General features: G+C 40.2%; 1 protein-coding gene across 1 annotated transcript; it reads left to right on the top strand.

Moving 5' to 3' along the window:
* Nucleotides 1-4,941: 4,941 nt before the first annotated feature.
* tasl (TLR adaptor interacting with endolysosomal SLC15A4) lies at nucleotides 4,942-9,518 on the top strand. Its single transcript, XM_003218911.4, has 2 exons — nucleotides 4,942-5,787; nucleotides 8,202-9,518. Exon 2 carries the CDS (start codon nucleotides 8,203-8,205, stop codon nucleotides 9,076-9,078), a length of 876 nt encoding a protein of 291 aa, XP_003218959.1. The 5' UTR covers nucleotides 4,942-5,787; nucleotide 8,202; the 3' UTR covers nucleotides 9,079-9,518.
* Nucleotides 9,519-10,421: the final 903 nt, after the last annotated feature.

The following is a 10,421-nucleotide window of genomic DNA, read 5'->3' on the forward strand; positions in this document are numbered from 1 at the left end:
TTTCCTTTGTTACTTTCTTCTTTCCTTTCCCTTCAGTTGTTCCTTCTTTTCTTTCTTTCTCCCTTCCTTCCTTCCCTCTCCCTTCCTGTCATTCTCTTTCTCCTTCCATTCATTTCTTTCCCTTTCTAGTTAAAGCACTGGCTACTGGTTCCATGTGTGGGAAAGGCACATTCCTCGGAGGGAAGGGCAAAGGCAACCGAGGTCCCCGGGGCCTGGACCTGCTTGGTGGCAGCTTTTGCTGGGAGGCGTGTATGTTTGCACGTGTGTGTATATGTGTCGGTGGTTTCTCTGATCAGCTTTTGAGAAGATGGCAGGAGAGGCCGAGCTGGGGGAAGAAAAGGTGTCAATGGAAAGCGAGCTCCTCCTTCCTTTCTTCCTTGCCTCCCTGCACTACAGAGGCCTGGCTATTGAGTCTGGGGATGTGGGGCAGCCTCCCTTCTCTTTATGCATAGCTGCTCTCCCCCTCACCAGAAGGATAAAGGCCCTTTTCCCTGGAGGCGGGGCATGGGAGGGGAAAAGGGCTTGTGTTTGGGGCCTCGGGGGTTCATTGGGCTTCCTCCTTGGCCCCGACTGCCTTTGGGTCAGTTGCCAGACAAGGATCCTTGGCGCTGGGCTGAGGTGTTGGGAGATACCTGTATGCAGACTGAAGACCACACTGCACTCCTGGTTCCCCTACCCCTCCTATGCACACACTCGCTGCCACATGCTCCCTTCCTCCCTCATAGTTATACGCCTTTGTGAGAGGGAATGTGTGTGGCTCTTCTGAATTCCTTCGTGCTGCCTCCTCACTTTGAAAACGGGAGGGGGAGGGAGAGGGATAAATGTGCTACCTTTCCCTCCCTCTCTCAAGCAGCCCTTATCTTGGCTGTTTGTTTTTTCCTTGCTCAAGAGGTGGCAGGGCCAGGGGAGTCATTCTAATGCATGTGCTGTAATATCTTTTAGTTTTTTGGGGTTTTTAAGTCCATGCAACTGTGTTTTTTGTGTTATTAGGTGTGATGGTCACTCGTTGGTCTGGTAGGTGTATTGTGTCTAAATTTTGTGCCAATCCATCCAGTGGTATTTAAGTTATGTTGGTCCCACAAACAAACATTACATTTTTATATATATAGATTCCTCCATCACCAATGGCAGTATACCTTTAAAATACATATTGCTGATTACTCCAGACATTCTTTGTTATTGGCTATGCTGTCTATGGTTGTCCAACATTATCTGGAAAACTGTACCCTGGTATTCAATTGCAAATTTGCAAGCAGGACCAGCAATATTTTTATTTTTTATATGTCAATTGAGACACCTTTCCCCCATGATAACTCTTTCAGGAATGAATTTCCCTTCCTAGGGGTAGATTTCTCTCACTTCCTGTTGTCTTACCCCTATTTTTAGCTATGAGTTGTTGATAAGTCTGATGTTTATCACTTGGGGACTGCCTGTACTGGTTAAATAGAAAAACCACCATATATCCAGAGAAGAACATTTCATTTAAATTCATAGACAATATTCTTATTATTTTACTGGATTTAGTATACATGTACACTGTACAGTATTCTTAGCAGAAATAAATCATTCTGTTACCTCACAATAGTTGATTTTCCTTACTAACAATGAAGTTGGGTTTTTCAAAAACTTAAAATATAAATGAAATGCTGAAATGGTAAACAAAAGACTACCTAAAATTATATAAATGCATATTAGTACTCTTCTGTAAATAGAATCTTACAATTCATCAGCCAGCTTTGCTAGTGTTTTGCAAAGCTGACTTTATGACATTGTTAAATTCAAGCATCTAATTTCTTTTACGTGAAATACTCCATTATGCTACTGTTTTGAGACAGATGCCTGTTTATGTTTCAGAGAATAAAGGCGAGAGGAGAGAAATAAATGTGCAACTATACATAAAGCAAGAAACAAGGAAGCGACATACATTTTAACATTCACTAGATGGCTCCAACTGCTTAGTTACTGTAAGAAGCTGATGCTTTCATTTATCAGCTAGACTAATGTTGCTTGCTTGTAAATATTCTGACTGTTTCAAAGTAAGTCAATGTTTTCACTGTAAGTCACTTTTGAACCAAGGATTTTATGTCATGAGGCAGGCAAATCAACATTGAACTAGACATGGGTCCCCAGACTACAGCCTGTGGGCCAGATGCAGCCCTCCAAGGTCATTTACCCGGCCCCCATCCTAAACTTTAGATTTAGGATTGCCCTAGGTCTGAAACAACGTGAAAGCACACAACTACAATCCTAATTAACTTGACTATCTAATCAACTAAAGCAGGCGGACACTTTCCACTGAAATACTGGTAAGTTTATGTTGTTTAAAATTGTTCCTCGTTTTAAGTATTGTATTGTATTGTTCTTTCATAGAATTTTTGCTCTACAAATAATATATGTGCAGTGTTCATAGGAATTAGTTCATTTTTTAAAAACTATAGTCCGGTCCCCCAACAATCTAAGGGACTATGTTTAAAATGTTTGAAAACCCCTGAACTAGACCATCACCAATGCTGTGTTCATCCCGCTGTTGGTCTGCTTCCTCCCTTGCTGTTGACTGGTAAAAGGCTTCGATAGCTTGCAATCTCATAACACTCCCTCTTCCCTTGTGTGAAGGGTCCATTCCACTTCTGTGCCAGAATGTCAGCAGGAAAGTGATTTCAGAAAAAGGGATTGTCCTCCTCTCACACTTTTTCCTTCCCTTTTGCTATTCCTGCGTTGTCTATTTTTGCTTATTGAAAATGTTACAATTATATTTGCCTCTTTTTTGTTGTTATTCTTTGCTGAAACTGGATCATATAGCTGTTCCCAGTCACTGACTTGGCATTTAACAACTGTACTTTGCGGTTTAATAGAGTTCTAGTAGAGTAGCCAGGAATCTGTTGATTGAATGGTGAACCAGAAGGATAAACAGTCATAAGTTTGTTCTCCCTCTTTTTCTATTAGTTTTTGCCTCAAGTGCTATATCCCTCTCTGCCCATTGTGACTGACATGGTATTCACTGAACCAGAAATTTAGAACAAGCATACAGTAGAGTCTCGCTTATCCAACATAAATGGGCCAACAGAATGTTGGATAAGTGAAAATGTTGGATAATAAGGAGGGATTAAGGAAAAGCCTATTAAACATCAAATTATGTTACGATTTTACAAATAAACACCAAAACATCATGTTCTACAACAAATTGACAGAAAAAGTAGTTCAATACACAGTAACGTTATATAGTAATTACTGTATTTACAAATTTAGCACCGAAACACAGCAATGTATTGAAAACATTGACTACAAAAACCTTAAATACTAAAAGCCAGACTGCGTTGGATAATACAGAACGTTGTATAAACGAAGGTTGGCTAAGCAAGACTTTACTGTCCTACCATAAAACAGAGGTCAGTTTAGCCTGAAGAACACTACAATGCTTAGCCAAAACTGGCTTCATGGGATTGTACTCAATGGGTGCTCTGTTTTCCCATTTCAAGAGCAAGTATAATGTCCTCGCAAAAACTTTTCAAGGTCAATACATCCAATCTTGCCCTCCTATTTCACTCCATTTGGATTCTGTAGGCAAAGCAGGACTCTGTTGTGTTCAAAGATAAAAGCCACAGGGCAAGAACTCATGCCTCTGGCAAGATGCCCACCTTAACAATGCCTGTAGGAAGGAGATGTCCAACACAGTCTCAAGAACTCAGGTGTCCTTGATTTCAGCTCTCCTCCACAGTGGCCAAGCTTCCTCATTTACTCTGGCAAGGATGCCTGACTTAACAATACTGGAGACTGGGGGGGGGGGGGTTTAAATCTGTTGACACAAGGCTGTAAGCAGCCTCACACTTTCACTTTTCCTCCACCTTGGCTTAGTATCTCAAACCTTTACTTAGAACCTGTAATATAGTTTGATATGGAGTATATTTGTGCATAATCAGCTCAGGTTTATCCTTCTTAAAGAGAGGTAAGAGAAGACAGTTTTACATGGTATCAGGAGAGTTAGAATAATAATAATAATAATAATAATAATAATAATAATAATAATAATAATAATAATAATAATAAAATCTCACCTAGATTCTCACACAAATCTCATGGAGGGCAGGCAGAGAAAAAGAGCTAGAATGGAGTCTGGGAAGCCAGGTTTCAAATCTCCACTCAGTACTGGAAATCCACTGGATGACCTTGAGGAAGGCACTAACAAAGTTCCCATGATGCAATCTGGCTGAAATAGACTTGAAAGCACTTAACAATAACAACAATACACATAGTAGTACCTACATGAACTGATAGTGGCTCTCCATCAATCTTGCCACTGGAATCGTTATGCTTTGTGGTAAATCTGGCAGTGCCCGGCATGGGGTGTGGGGAACCAATCACCCCACGCCTCGCATCACTGAGCTTTCCCCCCTACCTCATCCCATGGGGGGAAAGAGTCTGCTGCCTGGCTTTCCCCATTGATTCAAATGTAGCACAGGAAGCCAGATCTTCTATAGTTTTACAATGGAGCCCTCCTGGAAATAATTCAACATCATGGGATGGGAGCTGGCAGGCTCCGTTTTAAGACTATAGAACATCCAGTGCATGCCACTGAAAGTAACTCTGTAAGTTTCAGTCTGAGGTCTTTCCCAGTGCTGTTTGGAGAAGACCTAAGATATGACTGCAACTGTCAGTGCCATTGAGAAACCATTCTCCTGCGAAGTTGGAGAGGTTACTTTTTCTTGCTACTTACATATACCAATGTATATCAACAGTACACATTAACGACCTCATTAGATGGGGGAAGAATTGGCAGCATGCTCCACTTTGCCATCCCTTTAAGAATGGAGCCCGCTGGCTCCCATTATATGACATGCTATTACTTCTGGAAGGGTTCAGTCTTTAAAGGGGCTGCAAAGTGAAGCATGCTGCTGTGATGGCAACATGGGAGGGTCCAGTGTTGCTTGGAGCAATGGGGGGAGCTGGATGATTGACACTTTACCCTGTGGTTAAGCCAGGCTATGCAGGGCGTGTGGCGACTGATTCCCCATGCCCCCTGACAGTAGTCACTGGATTTGCTATGATGTGTGGTGATTTTGGTGGCCAGTGTGAGGAGGTCCTTATAGTGGTCTGTTGTTGCTTTAATTGCCATGGCTCCATCCTCATGAATTTTGGGATCTGTCATTTTGGGAAACACTTTGAATTGCCTGCCAGAGGCCAGGTCATGATAAAGTTCACAGCACCCCACCAAACTCCAAATCGTATGGCAAATAAATTGGGACCAATTCAGTATAACTCTGCAGTGTGTTTTTACCTAAGGACAATGGCTATAAACTGTCCAGTAGCCAGAGATGGTTAATGTCTATAAAGTCTGGAATTGGGAAAATGTACTCTTCATCTGATCATAGTTCAGAAGAACCCTCTGATGCCAGTTAAGAGTTTCTGTTCTTTTGATTCTCAACAAAAGCAGCCACAAACTCTCTGCTTCAGGAGCAAATAAGCTATTTTAACTGCAGACTGCTGCACCAAAAGTTTTCATGTGGAAACAAAAAGAGGAAGAAACAATCAGAGGCGGCTTAACACCAGAAAGTTACTTATAAAGCTTTCTCTCCTGCTCAAGGATTTCCGTTTAACACCCTGTACTGCAGAAGGGAGGATACTGTGACATCTACATAGCAATAAACGAAACTTTTTTTGTTTGTGAACCACACTAATAGAAATGAAAGTGTTGCATAAGAAGCCTTGAAGGTGCCCAAAGGTCTGTGCAACATATCTGCTCACCACTGTCGTACATTTCTTGCCCTAAAGGAACAGGAAGCTTTTGTGAAGGTAAGTGAAAACTAAAATAGAGTGCATTGAGAATATTTTGTACAAACATTGCTTTATATAGTCTGTTCCTCCTTGCATTCCTCATTCTAATTATGCCTCTATAATTTCAGTACAGGAAAACTAGATCTGAAGGATGTGATTCACAATATAACCTAAACCAGTAAAATGCAAACCAAACCAATCTAACTGAGGAATATGAGTAAGCATCAAATATGTTCTACTGAGGGATGAAGAATAAAGTTCTATTTTTTCACCACAAATCTATGTAAAAGTTTATATAGAATATTACTTCTAAATCTTTGGTCCTCTGCATCCCAAAAGACATCCAATATGGCCAATGCTTGGGAATTAAGGAAGTGGAATCACAAATTACAGCAGGATCAAAGTTTAAAAATCACTAGGTTGGAAGACAAGGTCAGAAATGGAAAGGACAGATAAAACCTAGAATTGCCATTTTTGTCACTGCCTTTTGACTCCATTTTTTCAGTACTATTTCATTATCCGAGCGGGGCCCACAAGGGGGCAGTAGACAGAGAAGGATAGTTTGTTTTAGGGGGGAACAGAGTGTGAAGGAGTAAAACCATTTCCTTCTGTTTTCCTGTTATTCCCCCCCACCCATGTTGCCATTGTGGAAACAGCCCTTGTTTATGAAATGGGAAGGGGGGAGAGAAAATAACTAGTGAAAATGGAGGAAATTGTTTTTCTACTTCCACCCCGCCCCCCAAATAAAATGGACTATCTTTCTCTGTCCACCACCCCCTTTTGGCCTCCGCCTAGATAATAGAATTGTACCATTTTTTCCTCTTCCTCTCTGGAAAAGATAATAGTTCAAATGTGCTGTACATGCATTCAAAATATCCTATGCTCCAGGTACACATTTTGAACTTTCAGAAATCTTTTGCCAGTTCATGTGGACCAGGGTGGACAAAGAATGGCTCATGGGCTGTCTGTAGTCCTAGAAACATTTTGTGATTCCTTTTGGGATCACTTTTACACCATGTTTTGAATTTCCCTGGATCTCCAGATATCAAACATTTTATTACACATTTCTGGATTTGTTCCCCATTTTTTGTCCAAAAACATACTCTAGAGGGTGTTGGGGAGATTTCCACCATGGTATGGCTTCTTTTAAAATCAAATTAGAACCAGAAGTTACTTCTACTCATTTTCTATTTCTAAAAAGAGGCCTCTTTGGGCCAAAAATGGCCATGATAAGCTCTAAAATACGATGAAAATTTCCCCTTGCTCCACTAGAGGACAATTAATGTCAAAATAATTGTTTTTAAATGCAGGAGTAGGGGGTTACTGGTCTGGTTCTCCAAAGTCTCATTTTAGGCTAATGTTGGTTCCTACCTTTCCAAGTTGCCCATCCGTGATGTAGACTGTTGACAAAGAGTGTATTTGTTCCAAGGGATACAGTAATTATCTCCCCCTCCCTTTGTCTTCTGGGGTACTCAGTCTTTTGGGCCTCAAGGGCTGAAGGAAATATTGGCTGGAGACCCAGTAGTTGTATAGAAAGGCAAAGCATGCATGTGTTCACACACAAACATGTACATTTATTAGGTGGGAGGATCTGCATCAGAAAGCTAATGATGGCAACAGCTTCCAGGTCATTTGAGAAATGGGATTTCTGCTTCTGTGATGTCATTAGTGGTGAAGGCCAGCTGCTACTGGGTATAATTGAGGTTGATTGTTTAGCTTCCTTTATCTTCTATTAATGCCAGTTAGTATTCCGGCTTCTGTGTTGCTCTTAGTGACAGAATCGCAGAAATCTCATGTGCCTTTGTGTGTTTGTGTTTGGGAGAGGGGACAGGAATCCAATGATAGAGGAAGTGCATGGACTATACAATATTTCTCCAAGGGACACAGATAGGTAATTGCTTGTTGGTTGTGTACCTTGCTGTGAGCAAGAATGTGCACAGTCATTGGAAGTCTGTTATTTTCCTTTTACTCCAGCATCACTTAACATTGGAGTAACCATCCATTTTTCTAAAAGACATAGGTAAAAGAAAATTACCAAATGTTTTTTCTTAATGGAGTAACACAGGCCAAATGTCCCATCTGTCCAGTAGACAGACTTTTTTGGACTATGTATAAATAACAAAACCAACAGTTTCTGTTCAGCTCCTTGCCACCTTATGGTAACAGAAGGGAAAGAGAAGTGAAAATACTGTACTTCAAAGCATCAAACACAGACACACACACGCAATCGCCTAAATGAAAAGGCGACCAAATACACATTATCGATGCTGACGTGAAGCATACAGTAAGGTACTAAATTCCACATTTCCCTTATTCCCTGTTATTAGTAATTGCATTTAATGATCCAAAATTCATACAGATCATTACCCAGATCATTCCTCATCTCATATTGCTGTTCTTATTCATTTCACTCTTCTTTTCTTTTTCTAAAGAATGTTGTCAGAAGGATACCTCTATGGAATTCCTTACTTGGATCTTTTGAATCATGAGCTTTGTCACAAACAAGAAGAGTCTGCAAGGGAGTTGAAGTCTTTGAATGGGATCATCTATGAATCGGCAAAGGAAGCAAATGACAAAACTTTCTGGAGTTGTCGATCTGTTGGCAAGTTAATCTACTCTGTTTGTTCCAAAGAAAATAGAAACAGTAGAAAACAGAAAACCACATTGGCGCAGACTAATCAAAACCCATTATTTGAACATCGATCATCTGCAGCTCTGGACATCTCCATGGGATATGGTGTAAATGGAGACACCTACCTGGTTCCACCTTCTTGTAAAAGCATTTGCAAAAATTACAATGACTTGCATATTGCTGGTGACCAGGTGCTGCCTATGAGTTCAGTGAAAAGAGATTTTACTTATAACAGTGGCATAGGACCATTCCTAGAATCATCTGAGATCCCACCACCAATTGAATCTATATCACTTCCTCCAGCTGATAATCCTCCTAAGCCAGTTCAAGGGTATTCCTCATGCTGGCGAGTGGCCAGCATCATGCAGCACCAGCAACCCTTATCTAATTCAATACTGAACAACTACTTGGAGGAGAAAGTAGTAGAGTTATACAAGCAATACATCATGGATGGCATGGGCAGCAGTGCATCCCCCACCCACATCTTGGCGTCAGAATTCATCATGACCAATGTAGATCAAATTAGCATGAAGCTAACACAAGAGAAGAAGATGAACAGCACCATAGCCAAAGATATGGTCATTAACTGCCTACTGCAACTAGCTAGCGGGAAGGTCTCTACTGAAATGAGCACTCCGAGTCTCCACATTTCCCAGTTCAGCACTGTCACTAAATAAAGTTTGTCTGTGACTCAAAAGCTCTAAGTTTTGGCCATTGACAATCATAATAGAAAATCAGTTTAGTTTCTGTCAGGTAAAATATGCTTTATTTTTTAGATGAACTGTTGAAAGGATTGGTTTAGAAATTACACAACAGGGATGAGAAAAAAATGGATGCTCCAGATGTTTTAGATTAGAAGTCCTTCAGTTTTATATCACTTGCCAGTTTGGGTTGAGATAATGGAGATTGTGAGTCAAAACAGCAGGTGAGTCAAATATCCCTTACATCCACCATAAAGACACTTTAGTTTCCCCCCAAAAGTTACTATTTCCTGTTTTCTTTCAATGATGATTTAATCACCTGCATCTCCCTACATTGCATGAAAAATTTCCTGGCTCCATCCTTTCATTGCCAATATGATTTTAGCATTTCCCATTAAATGTGGATGATCTCCAAATGTTACTGTCAATTCTTTATAGTATTACACAAAAGTGGGGGAGGGCTGGGAGATAAAAACTTTATTACTTCCTTAGCAATACATATTTAAATTATCTTTGAGCATCTTTTTCCTACACCAGAGTTAGAAAATTCCTGTTGACTTGGGAATTTAATATTTCAGATTTGTTCTGCTTAATGGGAAAAATGAACTTGATAATTTCAGGGAGAGGCATGTATGCATCTTTCTTACACAACTACATAAATATATCACATGATATCATGAAACCGATGATTTCATATTGAGGAGGCTGCTTTTCATGTGTGCTTTAGAGTGGTGTCCTTCAAGCCTTGTTCATAGCTGTGATATATTTGATGGTTTTAAATAGTGTCACAATGCAATCTGAAAAGGTAAGTGTTCTTGAGTCCCATTAATATCAAGAACTTCCTTTTCCCGAGTGTTTACATTCTGGGCATAAGCATTATGGAGAATGGCTGACATGTGACTGACAAACAAAGCCCTCATTCTTTTAAAACAGCAATGTTAAAAAACATTGTAGGGGTGGGAGATCTCTACCTTACTCCAGATGTTGCTGAATTCCTATAAACCATTGAAACTATAGGCAATTGCTGGATATGATGGGTTTTGTAGTTCACATTTATACAGTGCAGCAACATCAGATGAGACATATGTTCATCAACCTGTCTTATTCCAAAAATATACTACTCTATTCCAAAAATACAAAATTCCTACAAAACATCCCACTCCCCTAAAATATTGTTAGATTAACAACATTGTCTTCACAGAAGGAAATTACAGATGAAACTCTGGGCATTTTGATTGCTTATAGAATGGTTCTGAATCTTTGACCATGAATATACCGTATATACTCTAGTATAAGCTGACCCAAATATATGCCGAGAC

The sequence above is a fragment of the Anolis carolinensis genome, chromosome 3 (assembly GCF_035594765.1).
Source record: "Anolis carolinensis isolate JA03-04 chromosome 3, rAnoCar3.1.pri, whole genome shotgun sequence".
Taxonomy (NCBI): domain Eukaryota; kingdom Metazoa; phylum Chordata; class Lepidosauria; order Squamata; family Dactyloidae; genus Anolis; species Anolis carolinensis.